Below are 21,265 nucleotides of genomic sequence, written 5' to 3' on the forward strand. Positions count from 1 at the left end.
AGGAGTGAGGGTGGTCTTGTTCCACTTACCAAGTATGATGACGTTTCCTATCTATTATGTGGTTGTTGATTTGTTGACACGTGACACCAACAGTTAAAAATGTATGCTATCTCAGAAACTTAGTACAGTGTCCTTGGCAGTTGGCCCGAGATGAAGAGACAGCTTGAACTGATCAGTTTTGATGCAACTCTGACCTACCTATTACAGCTGACCATATACAACTTCTGTGAGTGTGAAGAAATATTCTTTCAAACACTGCATGTTTGTTTAGCACATTGCTGTTCTAGGGTCCTCTGTACTCCTGTAGTGACCTACATGAAAAGAAGCACCGTTGGTGATATTTTAGCAAAAGGCATGCTCTGTAGACTTTGAAGTTTGCCAGCCGGAGGGGATAGACCCTGAATTGTGGAACATAGGCTTCATTCACCATTTTGATGGACCTTTGACTGCTCAAGGAACTCGGATCACTGTGGAATCTCTCAGCTTCTTACAAGATGGGGATACAGGCTGTACTGTGCACAGGTCTGCACTGAATGCACTAAGGCTCTGGATTCAGACATAGATGGGTGTAATGTCTGGAACATCTGTAAAGTGGCTGGAACCTAGATACCTATAGAACTTACTTTAATTTGAGCAAGTATTGACTGAGACCCATAGCCCTTGGCGGAGATGATTTCCTCTTGACTCTGCGTGCTTGCAGTCTGCCCCTGCTGCAAAAAACTGAAATCCAGACTGCCTATGCACTCTTTCCTTGCTCTGTACAAAGCATATTCATTCACTTTTAAATATTTTGCTTCTCACTTCATTTTCAATTCAGTTCGTAATTTTTGCCCCAATTTCTTCACAGAGATGTCCTTTTCATAACGAATTTGATTATCAACAAACAAAAAAGCAATGTTTGAGCTGATTGTCTGAAAACTGGATCAAAAGCGTCATCTCTCTGTTGGGAAAGTACACTAGATTCCAACTGTATTGATGGGTCTAGTGGTGTGGATGGTGGTAGTGACAGAGAATTTGGGATGGATTAGTTAACGTCAACCGTTATTATTTTTTTTATGGTAATCTTGTAAAACACCATGTGGAGAGCAACTCTGATATGCAGCGACTCTTCTAATGAATACCTTTGTAAGCAAGACAATTTCATTTGAAATTGTTGCAGTTTTGTGGGTGTTTAGGAGTGTGGAGGGTGAGTTTTCTTGTGTCAGTGATCAAAAAATGGGGTGCTTGCTGCTTTGTTGTGAAGCGTAACTTTTTCTTATTCGCTGTATTCCTGACCTAAAATACTGTAAGCTATAAAAAAAAAAGCTGGTAGGCAAAGAAGACAATCTACGCAGCTCTTGCTGGTTGTGCGTCTACCCGCTAGCATAGAGAAATCATAGACTGACTAGATTGCAACTAGATAATGGATTTTAGTCACAAACACCTTCGCTGGGGTTAGTGTAGTACTCCAAAAGACCTAAGCATTCTGGCCATCCGACAACTTTCTGTCCAAAAGTTATTGTGATGCTTCAAAGTGGTGTATAGTGCAAGGTGGGACTCAGTCATTTGCTTTCATCCAGAGACCATGTGTACTGTGTTCTGTTATGAAGGCAGATACTCTCCACTTAAAGCATAGGCACTGTGTCTAGTTTCTTCGTGCTGCTGCTCCAGTGTTTCTTTCATATTGTCTACCATGTAGTGCTTTGCATACTTCAGTATTCTGTATTACTGTATTACTTCAGTATTCTTTTGGTTGGGTAAATCGGCTACTTAGAGTCTGAAATGAAAATCCCAATTTCACAGGTGATTATCTGCATCTGTTGAGCTGCATCGATTTGTCCTGCACATAGCTACTTCAGCACTTTCTGTTTCCGTATCTCTGATTGCCATATAAGAAGGATCCATTGATTTAGTCATCATGAATAATTGAACAGTGCCCAGAGATACCCAAGAGACAGGGCACACTGTGGTAAAACTTGTTTGATAGCATTGTTATCATGGCCACATTTTCTACCTTCAAAGTCATAGCTGTGTATTCAATTAGATTAACGGCCCAGGTACTTGTAACATTTAATCTGCAGTTCCAGATGCGTACAGCTCTTATTGGTCCTCACGTAGTCAGGGCTGGAACCTTCTTGAATAATTACCTCTATGGCCAAGTGTTCAGACCTCTTGTATGCACGCTTGAGTCCTTATTGCTGCATTTCACAATCTGCCTCCCTCTGTTGCGACTTTAAGAGGATTATCCGTTCTGCTCTCAAATGCCTTGGGTCTGGAGATGTGACCTGTGTAGTTGTAGGTTTGCAACATAGGTCTTATAGATTAACATGCTAAATATATAAATAAAAGTAAAAACAGGCTGGCATGACTGAGGACCTGTAATGTAGCTCTTTGTAATCGTGTTCAGAAAGCTACAGTGTAGGAAAGTGGGTTTCTGTTGCAGTAACCTTCCCCCCCCCCGACCCCCACTTTTTGCCACACTACTGATGCACTTTTTCTTGGTGTGCCTTGGGTCCCTGCCAATCAGGTTTCCAGGGCCTGTGTTCTTTCCCCAATTCTTTCTCCAATTGGCATCTCTGGCCAAGGGCAGCCCCTGGTAAATGGTACCACAGGTACCCAGGGCACTGTGGCCAGGGAAGACCTGTAAGGGCTGCAGCACTTTTGTGCCACCCTTAGAGGTCCTTTGCCACTACACTCACACACTATCTTTGGAGGCTGCGTGTTTTGGTGCAGAACAAAGTAAAGAGTCAACATGGCACACATCCCTGTGTGCCATGCATACATCCCACTGCCCTGGCATAGACCAGTCACCTCTCTAGCTGGGTGCCCTATGCCAGTGAGGGTACAGGTGCATGATCCCTGTACCCCTACAGTGTCTGAGTCCATTCTGTGGCATTATAAGTGCAGTACTGCCATTAAGAGTATATGGTACTGGGAGCTTGTCATTACGAACTCCACATCACCATAATGGCTACACTGAAAACTGAAAAGCTTAGTATCCAACTTCTCAGCCCATTAAACCCACACTGATGCCAGTGTGCGATTTAATGAAAAATGCACACAGAGGGCATCTCCGTGATGCCCGCTGAAAAACGACCAGCCTCTGGTGGGTTCCCTGACTGGTACACACCAGCCTGCCACCACAAGACCTGTTTCTGGACTCCTAGGGTCAGAGACTACTCTCCCTGAGCCCAGAAACTAAGCCTTTCCTGGGCAGAGGTGTTCACACCTCCTCCCCCAAGCCAGGAAGAACCATCTGTGGCAGGGGAGCTTCAAAGGCTTGGCAGCCTTTGTAATGCGACCCCCATCCTCTCCTGCTATCAGGAGCAGGCCCCATTCCTGTCTCCCCTCCCTGTCCGCTGGAAGATGGGCAGGAAAAACTAGCCAGCACAGGAGGTGTGCCCACCTCTGCCAACTCCACCCCTCAGGTGGGGGAGGCGAGGTGAAGCCCACTCTCCAGTGCTCGCCATCTGGCAGATGGCAGGCACTCCCCAATCAGGACTAGGGATTGTGCTCACTTCCCCACGTGGGGTGAGCATACCAATGGTGTAGTCACCCTAAGGTCAGTAGCCCATTGACTACTGACCTCAAGACCCCTAAAGAGTATTTAGGGGGCAGCCCTGAACCAAGAAGGTAGATCCAGAAACCACAAGAAAAGAAGATGAGAAGGATGAAAATCCGTGCTGAGCTAACAAGAGTACAACGCCCACTGACTTGGCCTCATCCCTCCAGACCCGTCTCCCCTCCTGCGAAATCTCGGTGTGTCCTGCAGCCAGCAACCTCAAAACCCCCGGAGGACCTGCCTGCCTTCACCTTAAAGACTGAATCTCCCGTGAACACCGGACTTGTTCAAACTACAGCTTCTGGTGCCACTCTGTACCCGCTGAACCCGGCCTGAGCTCGAGTGGAAAAATAGGACAAGGGTTCACCCCCCCCCCCTAAACAGTTATCCTGATCCAAGATGTGGCGACCCCTGACCTCTCAAGCCTCCAGACGATGCCTGCAGCCTTAATCCAGGGGACCCAACCGCGACTAGAGCAGGTAAGAAAATCTGACGTCCCAAGGCACCCCAGCACCCGACGCCCCACGGCCTTGTGTGCCCAAACCAATGGTGCTTAACCAACCCTCAACATACCAACTTATCCCTCAAAGTGGTGGTCGCACCTGAAAGATCCTCATCCCCGAGTCTGCAGTGTTTCTTTGTCCCGGAAGTTCTCCATTGGAAAAACCGGGCACCTGACCTCAAAACAGCACCCTGCACCCGGCCGCCCTAGTGTTGCTGAGGGTACAACTTTGGTGCTACTTTGGTTCCTAACTTGCCCTGAGCTCAAACCTAGGAGCTCTTATCCCACAACCTTGTGGCCTGCTTGCCAGCAGCCACCAACCGGAGGCCCCCTATCCTCCATAGGATAACATTGGGCCTCAACACTCTGCACCCGGCCGCCCTAGTGCCGCTGAGGGTGCAATTCCAGTGCATCACTGACCCTGGGAGACCCCTGAGTCTAACCCCAGAACCTTAAGTCCCAAAGTTGTTTACTTCCCTGCAAACCAATAACCTGCTTTCCTTACATAGGATTACATTGACAATTTTCCCTCCAAAAACGACTATGTGTGGAGTTTTGAAAACTAAAGATTCTTTAACAATCGTACAAATAACCAATACGTGTTTTCTCACCTGTTTGCAGGACATGTCCCAGTGCTGAATCTAGGCACCCAGCCTTGAGTTAGAAAAAGTAACGTAAAAGTAACTTACCTGCAATTTATTGAAAAAGCCTATTCATTCCAATGTACTGTATTTACTAAGTGTTGAATACTACTGCTCCCCTGTAAATCAAACAAAGTACAATTTCTATTGCCTTTTCAAACTGTTTTATATCCAGTAACTTATTACTGAAAGGTATTTATTGCTTACCTGTACCAGGCTTGCTTGGTTCTAAAAATAAACAGTATATTTTTTTTATGGAAAAAAAATTTGCCTAGAGTTCAGTTCTTGAGTGTGTGAATTCATTTGCTGACTGAGTGGGTACATCAAATGCTTAACACAGTCCTCTGATACTGTCTTACTGCTCGACCAAGCTACCACTATTGGAGAGTAAGGTTTTATTTAACTTTAACCTCTGCCTACCTCCGGGCACACTTGGACTCTATACACACTATACCTCATGTTGGTGCTGTAATGGATATATAGAGGCAGTTTCTTACATTGGTGGATTAGCTGTGGGATGCACAACTTGCATTTGTTGGGCTACTTGGTTACTGTTAGACCTTTGACCATGGCGTGGGTCTCCCTTCCATTTTTGCTGTTGCCTCGTGTTTTTGCTCGTGTTAGATGCTTAGGGCACTCTGCCACTGCTGTCCAGTGCCACAGTGCAAGTGCTCCCTATTGTAATTTGATGTATGGATTAGTGATTCCATGATTGGCTGATTTGGTTTACTGATCAGACCCTAGTACAGTGCACTGAGTGTGCCCAGATGCTGCTAGTGGGCTTGCAGCACTGGTTTGCCACCCACAGAAGCAGCCTATAAAAGTGTGTCTCAGGTCTGTCATTGCAGAGCCTGTGTGCAGTCTGGTACTGCCATGTTGACTGGGCATGTGCACCCACTTGCCAGTCCCTAAACGTTCCCTTTTCTTCATATCAGACACCCCTATGGTAGGCCCAAGGGCAGGGTGCATTGTAAGTATAAGGTAGGACAAACTTTGGTGTGTGTGGCATGTCCTAATAGTGAATTACAGCCATTTTCGTTTTTCACTATTGCAAGGCTACCTATTCCCCATAGGACAGAATGGGTAGTTAGATTATAACATTTTATAATCCTAACTGACTCGGGGAACTAGGTAGAAATTTGAGTTTACTGTGCCTGAGCTCAGAATGATAAAATGTATCTTTTAGTAAAGTTGGTTTTAACATCCTGTGTTTGAAAATACCACTTTTATAAAGTAGGTATTTTCTTGGCTAACTATGCAAGCCTGCCTCTGCTAGGTTGTGTATTGCTTGTCTGGAGTTTGAGTGAGAGGGGCTGGGGGATTCCAGGAGACAGGGTGAGTCAGTCCAGTGGCGAATAGATAAATCTGCATCTAGAATGGAGGGAGGAGTTGCAGCTGGGACCTGAATAGGACTGTGCCTTCCCTCCACAATGCTGGCTCCAACACCTGTGGTGCGTCTGATGTCTCTGCCCTGCACTGTGAAAGGAAAGAAGGAGTCATGTACACCAAGTGCTCCAGGACTGATCAGAACTGGTTTGGACTAGGCAAAGGCCCCCCTGCCCGCAGAGGACAAAGGATTCTGGGGTATTAGTATTGGGACCCTGATCCCAAAAAATTAGATCACTTTTGGACAACAAGAAGAAACTTTTGCTGAGGAGTGGAACCAGAGAGACTGAGGAGAGACTATCCCTAAGCTGAAGTGCTGCTTTGGGGATTGGCCTGCAGTGGTAGCCTGACCGCCAAAGAAAGGAGAGAGGAACTTTGAGTACTTTCATCAACTTGTAAGGATCTTCAAGGGCTTGGAACAGAGCTTGCCACCTGCTGAAGTATTAGGGACAACAGACTTCACCCACCTGCTCCCCAAGAGTTCTCTGGAAGTGCCTGCAGTTGTGCTGGACTTTTTGAGGACTTGCATGTCGCAAGGAGCTGGAAGCGCGACTCAAGAACAGGAAGTATGTTTCCGAACTGCAGCTGCCGCTTCACCACACTAAGCGCCTCGCCGGAGAAGAGGATCGACGTCGCATCAGATGCCTCCGCATCTCAGAGAAGCGTGTCGCAGGGCCTGTCACGGCTCATAGCCGGAGAAGTGGATCGACGTAGCCGCTGACGACGCCGCATCACCGGCAAGAGTGTTGCAGGGCCTGTCGTGGCTCGCATCGTTGTGGAAGCAACTCGCATCGCCAGGTGAGGGGATCGACGTCGCAGCAGACGCCGCCGCATCACTGGGAAGCGTGTCGCAGGGTCTGTCAGAGCTCACATAGTGTAAAGCATCCCCGGAGAAGATGATCGACCTCTCCGCAGACACCGCCGCATCACTGGGAAGCGTGTCGTATCAAGGAGAAAGCACCATCTTTATTTCTTTGCACCAGATCTTAAACACATCACCGTCCTTGCATGTAAGGGACTACCACATCACCTTTCTTGCAACACTTTCATTGCCCTGCGTGTCGCATCTTAGGGTACATTGACTCAAAGTGTCGCATTTTAAGATCTAAAAGAGAACCAAGCTAATTCTACCATTTTAAGTACAGAATTGTGCATTTTTGTCGTTCATGGTCTTGTGTTAAGTCTATGTAAAATATACTTATTTTTTATGTAAAGCTTGTGTGGTGTCCATCTATAGTGTTGTCACTTGATTACTGTATGTGTTCAGAAATGCTTCACACACTGCCTCTGAGATAAGCCTGTCTGCTCGTGCCAAGCTACCTACGAGCAGGGGTTATTTTAGGAGTATACCCCATTACCCTGACTAGAGGCATGGGTCCCTATTTGTCACAAGTACCTACCTATGCCAACTAGAGACCCCCAAATCTAACAGTTACCACTTGATCACACAACAGAACTCTTAAATTGCCATTAGAATTCTGATTTTTACAAATTGGCATTTTTACGAAACTACTAAACGTCTTGTTAGGGCCTTGCTTAAGTCCCTTTGGAATTTTAGAAAATAAAAAGTCACTTTAGTCCAGGATAGAGGGGTTAGAACCTTTTGTTAGAATGTCTCAAAAACAGAACCCGGCTATTAGTTAAGAAAACCATAATGGCATACAGGACATGGTTGAGGAGCTTGACCTCACCCCTTACCTTCACCTGTCTTTTCAGGAGTTAAGGCACTTATGCAGAATAAAAAACATAGCCATGGGCCCACATCCAACCAAACTAAAGCTCCAGGAGCTGTTGGCTGAGTATGCTAAGGCTCACCCTTCTGAGAATGGTGTTGACCAAGCAGAAGAGGAAGGAGGTGAGGAGGATGGAGATAGGTACCCACCTCCATCACTTCTTAGGGAAGAAAGGGTCCCTGTACCCTTGATTCCACCAAGAGTTAACCTCTGGGGACCTAGAGGCCGCACAGCTGGTTCAGGTTCTGGTGAGGGCATTGAGGTCAGCCTCATTAAGGAGGACAGCCTTTTTGGCCAAAAGATTGGATCTAGAGTCCAGACGCATGGCTCTAGAAAAAGAAATACAGGAGATGGGTTTAGCACCCATCAATGGTGGCAGCAATTCAAATAATAAGGATCGAGAGAAATCTCATGAACCCAAAATCCCCAAAGGGATTGTCCCTAAATAGGAGGAGGGTGATGATATCACCACATGGTTCACAGCCTTTGAGAGGGCTTGCAAAGCCAGGAGGGTGAAGAAGACTTTCTGGGGGGCACTCCTTTGGGAACTGTTCTTTGGTAACTTCAGAGACAGACTCCTGGCCCTTTCTGGGTCAGATGCTGGGTCCTATGACCTCATGAAGAGCACTCTGATTGAGGGATTTGGACTCTCATCTGAGAAGTACAGAATAAGATTCAGGAGGGCTCACCAAACCCAAAACCAATCCTGGATTGATTTTGTAGACTACTCAGTAAAACCTCTAGGTGGCTGGTTAACTGAAAACCATGTTCATGACTTAAATGGAATTTATAACCGGTTTATGAAGGAACACACATTGAGTCATTGCATTGATGAAAAGTTGCATCAGTACCTGGTAGACCTAGGTCCACTTTCTCCCCGAGAATTGGGAAAGAAGGCAGACCATTGGGTCAAAACAAGGGTAACTTGGACGTCCACTGGGGGTGACCAAAAGAAAGGGGTTGCAAAGCCTCCCCAGAGGAAAGACCGTGAACCCCTTAAAGATAAAAGTAAGGCGTCCCAGGTAGCCCCTCCTTCCCCCCCCCCCCCCCCCCCCCCCCCAAACCTGTCCAGGAGGGTGGGCCCAAAGACCCCTCACAACCTACAAAAGGGTACCAAGGTAAGAATTGGAATCCCAACAGAATATGGTGTCAGAACTGTCAAAAGGCAGGACACTACACAAAGGACCGTAGCTGTCCTAAAAACAAAGTCCCTAGTGAATCTCCAGAGGTTGCTAGTGTAGCTTTGGAGGAGGGGTCCTCAGTCAATTAAGTCCTCTTAGCCTTCAACTGGAAAATGGACCCAAGAGGTGCCTGGAAATTCCAGAGGGGAGTAGACCCTTCCACCACTTACTGGTGAATGGAATCCCAGCCACTGCCCTGAGAGATACCTGTGCCAGTCACACTGTGGTAAATGCCAGGTTGGCACTCCCACACCAGCATGTCCCAGGGGAAACAAGAAGAGAAAGGGCTGTACCAGGGGGTGTCCCTGTTAGGCCTGTGGCTGTAGTGCCCCTAGCAATAGCTGGGTCCCATAGATGGAGAAAGGTGGTCGTCAGTAAAGACCTCCCCCTTGATTGTCTCCTGGGGAATGACCACTCAGAGGTTGGTCTGAGCCAAAGAGAGGTACTGGTCCAATGCAAGACCTCACCCAAGAAACCTGGGACTGGCTCAACCTGCAGTTAGTTCAGCTAAGCCCCAAAAGGAAAAGAAGAAACAGGGTAGGAAAGGTGGGCAACTGTTAGCCACAGTTCCAGTGGGCCAGGGAGATTCTATCCCAGTAAGGTAGAACTCCAAAAGTGGCACTGGTAAAGTCCCCCCTGGCCAACAAAAAGACCCGACTAGTCAGGCAACTGTCCAGCCTGAGTTGGTGGCTCTTCAGCTGGCAGAACAGAGGGTGGAGGAAGGGTGTTCACTACCAAGTGTAGTCACCCTTCTACCCTAAAACAGCAGACAGGCAGCCAGAACCCAAAGAAGCCTGTAAGATAGCCCCTTCACTTGCCAGTCAGGAGCTAAAGGTGTGGTTCTGGGCACTGACAGCTGTCAGCAGCGTCTGCTGGGTGTTAGCCTTCATGGCAGCACTGTCCTTGCATGGTGGCCTGCCAAAGAGCAAGTTAGGCCCCCTGACCATATTGCTCATGGTGGGATTGCTCAGGCTGTGGGTAAGCTGGGCTTTGTCCTGGCTAAGTTAGAATTTGCAGAGGTGGGCACCTTTGAACCCAAACTAAAAAGATGGGGTGAAGACACTAAAGAGCTAGGAAGGGAGCATTGGGAATTAGGTCCTGAAACTGTTGAGGTAAGCCAGCTCCCCAAAGGGATTGACCTGGACAGAAGGATGTAAGGCAGAGTAGGCCCTGCAACTTTCAAACCACTTCCTCAACTCTTCCTCCCCTGAAAGACTAGGAAGACTCTCCCAGCTTTGGCCTTTGGGCAGGAGGGTGGAGGGGGGCTTATGTAGGAAAGTGGGTTTCTGTTGCAGTAACCCCCCCCACACACTTTTTACCAGACTACTGATGCACTTTTTCTTGGTGTGCCCTGGGTCCCTGCCAATCCGGTTCCCAGGGCCTGTGTTCTTTCCCCAAAACTAACCCAATTGGCATCTCTGGCCACAGGTGAGCCCCGGGTAAATGGTACCACAGGTATCCAAGGCACTGTGACAAGGGAAGACCTCTAAGGGCTGCAGCACTTATTGTGCCACCCTTAGAGGCCCTTTACCTTTACACACACAAACACACACACTACCTTTGCAGGCTGCGTGTTTTGGTGCAGAACAAAGTAAAGGGTCGACATGGCACACATCCCTGTGTGCCATGCCTGTAACCCACTACCCTGGCATAGATCAGTCACCCCTCTAGCTGGTTTCTCTATGCCAGTGGTGAGGGTACAGGTGCATGAGCCCTATACCCCTACAGTGTCTAAGTCCATTCTTTGGCATTGTAAGTGCAGTGCTGCCATTAAGAGTATGTGGTACTGGGAGCTTGTCATTACGAACTCCACAGCACCATAATGGCTACACTGAAAACTGAGAAGTTTGGTATCAAACTTCTCCGACCATTAAACCCACACTGATGCCAGTGTGGGATTTAATGAAAAATGCACACAGAGGGAGTGGCAGCCTTTTTAATGCGACCCCCAGCCTCTCCTTCTATTAGGAGCTGGCCCCCTTCCTGGTTCCCCTCCCTTTAATCGGGAAGACGGGCTGGAAAAACTAGCCAGCCCAGGAGGTGTCCCCACCTCTGCCAACTCCACCCCTCAGGTGGGGAGGCGAGGTGAAGCCCACTCTCCAGTGTTCGCCATCTGGCAGATGGCAGGCACTCCCCAATCAGGACTAGGGATTGTGCTCACTCCCCCCACGTGGGGTGAGCACACTAAGGGTGTAGTCACCCTAAGGTCAGTAGCCCATTGGCTACTGACCTCAAGACCCCTAAAATACCTCCATAAATACAGTATTTAGGAGGCAGCCCTGAACCAAGAAGGCAGATCCAGAAACCACAAGAAAGAAAGATAAGAAGAAGGACGAAAAGCTGTGCAGAGCTAACAAGAGGACAGCGCCCACTGACTTGGCCCCAGTCCTACAGGCCTGTCTCCCCTCGAACCTGCTCCTGCGAAATCCCTGTGTGTCCTGCAGTCAGCAACCTCAAAACCCCCATGAACACCGGATTTGTTCAAACTGCAGCTTGTTGTGCCAGCCAGAAATTGTAAATCTAGCCCACTCTGCACCCGCCGAACCTGGCCCGATCTTGGGTGGAAAAATACCACGAGGAGGTCCCCACCCGGGGATCCTGACCCGAGATCCAGCGACGCCTGACCTGCCTCAAACCTCCAAACGACGCCTGCAGCCTCAATCCAGAGGACCCTCATACTGTGACCAGAGCGGGTAAGAAAATCCGACGTCGCAAGGCACCCCTGCACCCGACGCCCCATTGCCTTGTGTGCCCCAACCAAAGGTGCCTAACCAACCCTCAACATCCCAACTTACCCCTCAAACTGGTGGTCGCACCTGGTAGATCCTCGTCCCGAGCCTGCAGTGTTTTTGTCCTAGAGGTTCTCCATTGGAAACAATGGGGCACCCGACCTCAAAACAACACGGTGCACCCGGTCACCCTAGTGCCGCTGAGGGTGCAACTTTGGTCCCCAACTTGCCCTGAGCTAAACTCTAGGAGCTTTGATCCCACAACCTTGTGGCCTGCTTGCCAGCAGCCACGAACCGGAGGCTCCCTATCCTCCATAGGATAACATTGGGCTTCAACACACTGCACCTGGCCGCCCTAGTGCTGCTGAGGGTGCAATTCCAGTGCATCACTGACCTTGGATGACCCCTGAGTCTAACCCCAGAACCTTAACTCCCACAGTCATTTACTTCCCTGCAAACCAATAACCTGTTATTCCTCCATAGGATAACCTTGACAATTTCGACTGAGTGTGGAGTTTTGAAAATTAAAGATATTCTTTAACAATCAAACAAATCACCAAAACGTGTTTTCTCACCTGTTTGCAGGACATGACCCAGTGCTGAATCTAGGCATCCAGCACTGAGTTAGAAGAAGTAACGTAAAAGTAACTTACCTGCAATTTATTGAAAAAGCCTATTCATTTCAATGTACTGTATTTGCTAAGTGTTGAATACCACTGTTAATCAAACAAAGTACAATTTCTATTGCCTTTTAAACTGTTCTATATCCAGTAACTTATTACTGAAAAGTATTTAATGCTTACCTGTACCAGGCTTGCTTGGTTCTAAAAATAAACAACCGTCTATTTTTTTTATACAAAAACAATTGGCCTAGAGTTCAGTTCTTGAGTGTGTGAATTCATTTGCTGACTGAGTGGGTAAATCAAATGCTTAACACAGTCCTCTGATACTGTCTTACTGCTCGAGCAAGCTACCACTATTAGAGAGTAAGGTTCTGTCTAACTTTAACCTCTACCTACTCTGGGGACACTTGGACTCTATACACTCTATTCCTCATGTTGGTGCTGTAATATATATAGAGCCAGTTTCTTACATAGAGTACTCTCTGATTCAACCCCCATCTTCAAATTTCTTAATCTCCTACATGCACCAGGGATTAAGCACTATGCAATCCCTTGTGTAGGTTCTTTTTGGGCATCATCTTAACTGGCGGTGAGAACGTGGGTCAAGGGCAGAGTTAGGAGTTATGTTTTTTCTTTGCAATTGTCCACGAGTCCCAAGCATCATAAACTCACTATTGAAGTAGTCCTCACAGCTTGGAGAGATGACCATCATGTCTGTTTTAATCAGTTAACGACTCATCATCCTTCACTTGCCAGCCTGTGGAAATTTCCAGATCATGAATTTAAATTCTAGAAGACCGTTTGGAATGTTTAAATGTGCAGCAGGGCATAGAGATCAAATATTTGACGCCGTTTCCGAAGAAGAAAATAATATTGCCTTTTTTGTCAGACTCTGAATTGCCTCAACCTGAGTCGAATCAGACCCTCTTTTATGAGGGAGAAGTTCAAGCTCTCCTTTGAGATGGCCCTCTCTCCAAAGTCTGCATGAGAGGATGGATGGATGGATGGATGGATAGTAAGATGTCTGGTGTGCATGATTCGGAAGTCATGCTCCCAACAGGCAGTTATCTTGTACGTGAGGAGGAGACTCCACTGAAACATGTATGGATGCAACTTGACATTCTGTACTTACCTTTTGTACAGCACAACTGTGTTTTATACTTTTGTTGTCAACGGGCATGCTCCGATACTGCGGGTAGTATAAGGATTTTTAAGGTAAATCGTATTTTACCCACACCCTCCTTCTCACTGTTATGTTTACTAGCCTGTGCAGAGTATGCAAATCTGTAACTTATCTGTAATTTAACTTCACTGTATCTGAACTTTGTTTTAGCACTTCCTTTGAGTGCTGATTTGCATAGGACCATTGTAATGGCCAGATTGGTAAGTAGAAACCACAAAATAAACCGATCTCTCACGACTGCAGTAATACAACAGAAAAACGGTTTTGGCCCAAAAAAAAATTGTCTGCACCGCTTATCCCTAATATTTTATAGAAAATGCTCACTCTTCTGGGTCAACCGAAAAAAAACAAAAACAAATCTCTTCATACAATTCCACAATTTGAGGAGCACTATACATTTGTTACACCAAAGGTCCAGAATGAACCCAAAATGATTCAATGATTGCTTATGTTCAAGCAGAATGACCGCAAATAACCCACTTAAGCTTAGTTAAATGAAAGCAGGAAAACTGGTACTATTTTTATAACACTCAAAGTCCCAGATCGTTTTTCATCTTCTTTATTCTTTAATTTCTCAAATCTTGTATATAATACAAAAAGACAAATGCACGTTGGGTACAGCCTACGCGTTTCGTCCCTGTTCTCATGGGACTTTTTCAGGGCAACAAGCCAACTTGTGGGAAATCTTGTGTACAATCAATTTGTATAGTTCCAAGTATCAACCTCTAGTGTACTATTGAAACCTCCAGTGGCTCTCCTATCGACCCAGTGATTTGTAATTCCCTCTATAGCACCATTGAATCCAAACCAGGTCTCCCATTTGTTTGGTCTCGCCTGTGTTCAGTGATCAGGAGAGAAAAGAACATGCGAACGCTCACTTGACTAACATCTTCATAGCAGACCTCAATTTCTATCGGCCCCTCTGCACTTTTTCTAGAACACCCTGGCGTGTAATACTCCTTGTTCCTTGTAGTAGTCCGTTATCACCAATGTCAGGATCGCGACTGCAGTAAAGATGATTTGAAGATGGCGTCAAATTAGAGGGGCTTCTGAAGTTTCAAAAGGGATTGAATTTAACACACTCATTACCCTAAAGGCTCGATGTTATTTCTGATCTGACCACTATATTACAGAACCATGTTTATTCTGTCAATCTGCTATATCCTCACATCAAACTGTGCAACCAGTGTTGCAGTCAGTAGTCTTTTAGGTCTCGTGGCGTTAACCGCGGTCTCGCCAGAGACCTATTGTCAGCGACTCTGCTTTCCAGGAGACAAGTCTGGCCACGCGCATGTGAAAGACTCTGAATTGAGCGGGCCACGCGAACGCGCGTTCCATTGAGCAGCTTATGGTTCTTTTCCAATGCGTGCTTAGAGAGACAGTGCTTTCACTTTGTTTAAGTTTTGTTTTTACTGGTGTCCAGATGGCTCTGGGAGTGCGCTGTTAGAGCGACAGTGTTGCTAGCTTTCATTTTCTTTAAGATTCGTTCTTACTGCTGTTGCCAGCTTTCATTTTCTCTAAGTTTCGTTCTTACTGCTGTCCAGATGGCTCTGGGAGTTTTGTGCACACATGAACACGCGCTCCATTGTCTAGGTGGCTTGTGAAAGCAGCGTGTACTTAAAAGCAAGTGGCGCCTTGCTGGCGGTAGTAAATGTAAATATTCATGGGTTTTTAGGGTGCTGTGAAGTGTCAGCTTAACACCATGAGAGGGTTTAACAGCATGTGAGAGGATGCTATTTGTTTACATGGTGCCGCGTGTCTACTTTTTTTTTTTTTTATTGCGTGCTCCATTTGAGTAAATTGTAATTCGCGGCTTTGACTCGAAGCATTTCGATGCATTTGTAAAGGTACATTGTGTTATATGCTGAAAATATTCGGCTTTTAGGGTTCTTTACTCCATCAGTGACGCATTTTGATACCTGCCAGGACGTACACCACATGAGTGTTCTGTACTCAGTTAGTGCTGCATTTTGATACTTTCCACGACGTACAGGAAATTAGGGTTTTGTACTCCGTTAGTGATTCATTTCGATACCTCCCATGACGTACAGGTGCCCGCTATTGTGGCACTATGAGAATTAGGCTTTTTGCAACGGCAATTGAAAGTGACGTGATTTAAGTATGTCCAGATGGGTCTGAGTTTTGCACACACTTGAACACGCGCTCCAATACAATTAACGCCATTGTCTAGCTGTCCAGATGGGTCTGTATAAGGACAAACAGGACAGAAATGCTGTACATTTCCGCCAGCAGTAATGCATTTCCATATTTGCCACGACGTACACGACATGATACCTGCCACGACGTACAGGGGCCCGCTAACCTGCCACTATGTGTCATGCCTTTTTAAAATGGGCTTTTTAAACATTGTCTAGTTGTCTAGATGGATGGGTCTGTAGGACAGACAGGCCGGTAGTGATGCATTTCGATACCTGCCACAACGAGAGGCAGGACAGAAATGGTGTACATTTGCACCTTTGTAGTGTTCTGTATTCTGTTAAATTAGGTTTTTTGCGACGGCAATTCAAAGTGACGTGATATAAGGACAGGCAGGCCGGTAGTGATGCATATCGATACCTGCCACGACGACCGGCAGGACAGAAATGCTGTACATTTCCGCCAGCAGTGCAGGAGGCAGTGGCATAACTAACTAAGGGGGGGGGATGTTGCCAGGATACAGGCATAAGCAGATAGCAGGGAACATGACCACCATAGGAGAGAAATCACAAGGCCACTATGTGGGTTGCCTTTTTACAATGGGCTTTTAGCGACGGCTCCATATGGTACTGATGAACATGCGCTCCAATACAACTAACGGTGGGAAAGCATAACATTAAAGATAAACAACTAAAGACAGGCATGACAACAAGGTATAAGCAGGAGGCAGTGGCATAACTAACTAAGGGGGGGTGTTGCCAGGATACAGGCACAAGCAGAAAGCGGGGAACATGACCACCGTAGGAGAGAAATCACAAGCCCACTATGTGTCTTGCCTTTTGAAAATGGGCTTTTAGCGACAGCTCCATTCTCTAGGTGGCTTATAAAAGCTGCGTGTATTTAAAAGCAAGTGGTGCCTTGCTGGCGATAGGGTAAAATGGGCTTTTTCGACACGGCTCCATTGTCTAGCTGTCCAGATGGATCTGTATAAGGACTGGCATGATAGAAATGCTGTACATTTGCGCCTTTGTAGGGTTCTGTATTCTGTTAAATTAGGCTTTTTGAGACGGCATTCAAAGTGATGCGATTTAAGTTTGTCCAGATGGTTCTGAGTTTTGCACACACTAGAACATGCGATCTAATACAACGAACCATGGGGAAGCATAACATTAAAGACAAACAACTAAAGACAGGCAGAACAGGAATGTATAAGCGCTTTTTTTTTCTTTTCCAGCTTTCAGTTTAAGTTTCGTTCTTACTGCTGTCTAGATGGCTCTGGGAGTTTCATGCACACATTAACACGTGCTCCATTGAAGCAAGTGGCGCCTTGCTGGCGGTAGTAAATTTAATTATTCATGGGTTTTCAGGGTGCTGTGATGTGCCAGTTTAACACCATGAGAGGGTTTAACAGCATGTGAGAGGATGCAAATTGTTTACATGGCGCCGTGTGTCTACTTCTTTTTTTTTTTTTTTTTACCCTTTTTTTTATCACGTGCTCGATTCGAGTAAATTTTAATTCACGGCTTTGATTTGAAGTATTTTGATGCATTTGTTGTTAGTGATGCATTTCGATACCTGCCACGTCGTACAAGGGCCCGCTAACCTAGCACTATGTGTCATGTTTTTTTTTTTTAAATGGGTTTGATTCGAGTAAATTGTAATTCATGGCTTTGATTCGAAGCATTTTGCGACGCTAATTCAAAGTGACGTGACTTAAGTATGTTTAGATGGTTCTGAGTTTTGCAGACACATGAACACGCGTTCCATACAACTTACGGTGGGGAAGCATAACAGGACAGGCATGACAGCAAGGTATAAGCAGGAGGCAGTGGCATAACTAACTAAGAGGGGGGTGTTGCCAGGATACAGGCACAAGCAGAGAGCAGGAAACTAAAGGACGACAGGCAAGCATAAGTACTTATAGGGGAAGACAAGACAAGAAACACAACTAACGGTGGGGTAGCAGAACATTAAACATAACTAAACGCCCAAGTACCGAGCAAAGGCAGACAAAACCTGGCCGCGCGCATCTGCCAGGATCGGATCGGGAGGTGCGCACAACCACGCGCTCCGATTCCGGCAGGCTGGTCACAGACACACCCACACAGAGACACGCGCGCACACACACACACACAGGCACACACGCAGAGACATACACGTACGTACGCACACACACACACTAGCGCACACATACAGAGACACCCCCCCGCCGTGCACACACACGAGCGCGTACGTACAAACACACACACACACCAGCGCACGCACACACCAGCGCGCACACACTCACCAGCGCACACACACCAGCGCACAGAGACACTCCCCCGCCGCCACCCCCCACTACAACTAAGCCCCACTCACCTCATCGGCGCAACTCTGGACATCAGCCGCCACCGCGGGGCTCTCCCTCGGGCATGGGAGCCCCGCCTCACCACTGCTCCTATAGCCGGGCACTCCGTGGGCACGGGCTTCCAGCAGAAAACGGAAGTCCCGCCCCACGGCAGGTTTCGGCAGTGCAGGCGCACGTCTATTCCTGCTTCCGACGCGGCCATGCTTCTGAATGCTGCGCGCCTTGTAGGTTTCGGTTTTTTCAAGGAACTCAACCAATGCATCACAGTCCGGGCCTGCAGACACCCTGGCTAGGTCCATGACGGCACAGCACCCCCATCCTGCCCCGCAGCACACTGTCGCCGTCCTCAGTGCGCAGATGCCTCAGCACATGCACCTCTGACCCGGCTTGCAGATTTCAGGGTTGGCCACAATGGTATTAATGCCCACTCCCGACCCCGTGCCCGAGCACTGCCGTTCGGCTCTCACCAGCTGAATGTGCGCCTTCCTTCAGATCTTCCTGTGACGGGTCCGCTAACTCCGGGGCGACGCTGACCCTTTGTGTGGCAGCAGAACTACAGCTCCCAGCATGCACTCGGCGCTTCCGCGTGTCACGCCTGCTCATTGGCGAGCTCAGCTGGCAGGAGCCAGAGGGAAGGATTTGGAAAGTGGCGAAGAAACTCCACCTCCCCCTGACGCCCTCCCGCCCCCTCATGCTCTTCCCAGCACAGGCATCCCTGCCCACCCCGGGCCTGCAGACAACAAACCGGTCTCCCAGGACAACAGCACTCTGTCCTCCGTGAATGCGATCCCCGGGAGGGCTGGGGGTCCGACCGGCAGGGTGCGGGGGTGGGGGGTAGCCGGGTGTCAGTGGCAGCGGGAGGCCTGAGAGAGGCCAGTGACAGCAGGAAGGACAGGGACAGCAGACTAGACTGGAGGGCAGTGCCAGTACACAGGACAGGGAAGGGTGCCAGTGACGGCCTGCATCAGACAAGACTATAACAAAAGGCAGGGCTGGGAGGGGCGCAGATAGGACAGGACGGGAATACAGACAGGAGGGAGGACGGGGGCCAGTGACAGTGGGCATGACTGAGGGGGCAGCGACAGGACCAAAGGCGCCACGTCGGCGCTTTAAAACCCCCCAATAATTACCCACTCAGTCATTTATGCCCCGAAGCCAGATGTCTGTCCACCCCTTTGCATTTCTCCTCCATCCGACAGGGCCATCAGTCAGCCCGGGTTACAGACCCACGGGAATCCCACTCTCCCCCTCCCCCCGTTAATGGTCACACATGTTATTGCTTCCAAGAACGCCCCCCCTCGCCGCCCCCATGTCTTCACTTCTGCACTACGTGCCTCACGGAGTTGTGGGTATACTAATTCTGCCACAGGAGCTGGCAGGGCAGTAACCACTCTCCACATACACAGAATATCACCGACATTTACATTTGCCTGGCGTGCACACGGGCATGATGGCTTGCTCGAGCACCCCGCCCTCCTCGGCGCTGCAGGCATGAGTGTTCTCTGCCTGTTGTGTGTACTGCACAGAAAGATGGGGTGCGGGTAGCGTTGGCAACGGACCACTCTCGCAGTATATTTGGGGGCTCCATCCCCGTTCTCTCTCTCCTGCTTGAAGCGAGACCCCCTTAATTTAAGCCTTCCTGGTCTGTTTGATGATCTAAATTTTTTGTCTACTTGGCTACCATCGTCATGCTAATCAGAACTAAATTGTTACTCGGGATTATTATTGTTAAATTGTATGTCTCGCTCCATCTACCCCAAACCTTTTGGTATTTATATGCCTAACCCATTATTTTATATCGTGTGTGTTCCACCCCGATGTTTTTATATTTTTTATTGCCTGCTGGGGATTTCAGTATGGGATCATAGTGGGCAGCCCCATTCCTAGAATGAGATGGTGAATGGTATTTTCTTTTTGCACGTTATTTATGGTCTGGTGGACGTGGTACAGGTAGGGTATTTTTTAATTAATTTATTAGTTTTCACTTTAATATGGCGCAAACTTTACCCACAGGTACCAGAGTGCTTTAAATCAGCATGCTTATAACAAGCAAGACTAGCACTCTATATTACTGCCAACTTTGCTTAGCATATGCAACAGCTAACCATTCACAAACGATGTTTATATACCAATTGCAAATTGAAAAAAAAAATGAATGCAACGCATTGTCATTTACAATGCCAGTAACTCAAACTTTAATGCTGCGAGACCTATTGCATTACAAATGCTTGTCTTTATCCTTTCATGGGAGGGGTTGATTGACTGTGAGGTAACAGCAGTGACACTGTGCTCTATTGAATGAGAAGTTGATATTTCTCTCATCTCTTTTCTCTTAGTACCTGGAGCTTCGATTCAACAAGATGGTTCGCATATGTGGGACAGTGACTTTCATTTTTCAGATGGTAAGTGAAACCTAATTCATGTAAATTGAAAGACTACTGTGATCTCGACCCTGTACTGGCCGGAAAAATCCTCAAACAGTACGATATGCAGGCTGGTTTTGTTGGCACTAAAGATTTTGCACAGTACCAAAACATAAGTATGGATTGGCATAAACATGTATTGTATAGAGCACTTGTATAGCGCAAAACTGTCACCCTGCGGGTATCCTGGCGCTTAGACTTCAGACTAGCGAGCATGTTAGTTAACCTAAACTGGCAGTGAAATATCTAGTTTTCCGCCCTTGGAAATAACCAGGTTTTCAGATTATTTCTATTCAACTATGTTGTCCAGAGAGCTGGCTATAGAACTACAATATACTTGATAATTTTCACCAACTTAATTTGTGGGTACAAACAGATTTTGATTCTGAAGTTTCAGGTATATCTTATTTTTTTCTAGCTTGCCCCATTCTCTTCCATGTCGGTAGGTCGTCCGACGGTTATTATCCTCCTCCTGCTGGGGCATCGATATATGAAAGTGAACTAGAAAGTGGATCCGACCAACTTAAAGGCAGTATATCCACTATCTTAGTATCCAACTGGTTAGCGAATAGGAGATCTAAAACATTAAGTTGCCAGTTTGAGCTGCTGGAGCAGCGAGAGGTCAACACGTCTTTAACTTTGACATTTAAACCTACACAAAGTTTCTCTTAGTGCTTTACTAAGCGGAATATTTATCAGCTGTTGGAAGTACTTCTTTCGAATAGTTCTGAGTTTCAGTCTGCAGCAGCACAACAGTGATTGGGGCGAACATGCAGCTAGTATAGTCGTAAAGCTGATCTTTGCTGTAAGCAGGAAGCT

The 21,265-nt window shown here is 47.3% G+C and overlaps 1 protein-coding gene across 13 annotated transcripts in view; it reads left to right on the forward strand.

Moving 5' to 3' along the window:
* Nucleotides 1-21,265, forward strand: part of SLC5A6 (solute carrier family 5 member 6) — a 383,801-nt gene that overhangs the window by 6,870 nt on the left and 355,666 nt on the right. For all 13 annotated transcript variants that reach the window (XM_078650001.1, XM_078650008.1, XM_078650013.1 and 10 more), the window contains exon 3: nucleotides 20,360-20,425. In XM_078650001.1, coding sequence (XP_078506127.1) covers nucleotides 20,360-20,425 — 66 coding nt within the window. The remainder of the gene's footprint in view (nucleotides 1-20,359; nucleotides 20,426-21,265) is intronic.

This window comes from Lissotriton helveticus, chromosome 6, assembly GCF_964261635.1.
Source record: "Lissotriton helveticus chromosome 6, aLisHel1.1, whole genome shotgun sequence".
Taxonomy (NCBI): Eukaryota; Metazoa; Chordata; class Amphibia; order Caudata; family Salamandridae; genus Lissotriton; species Lissotriton helveticus.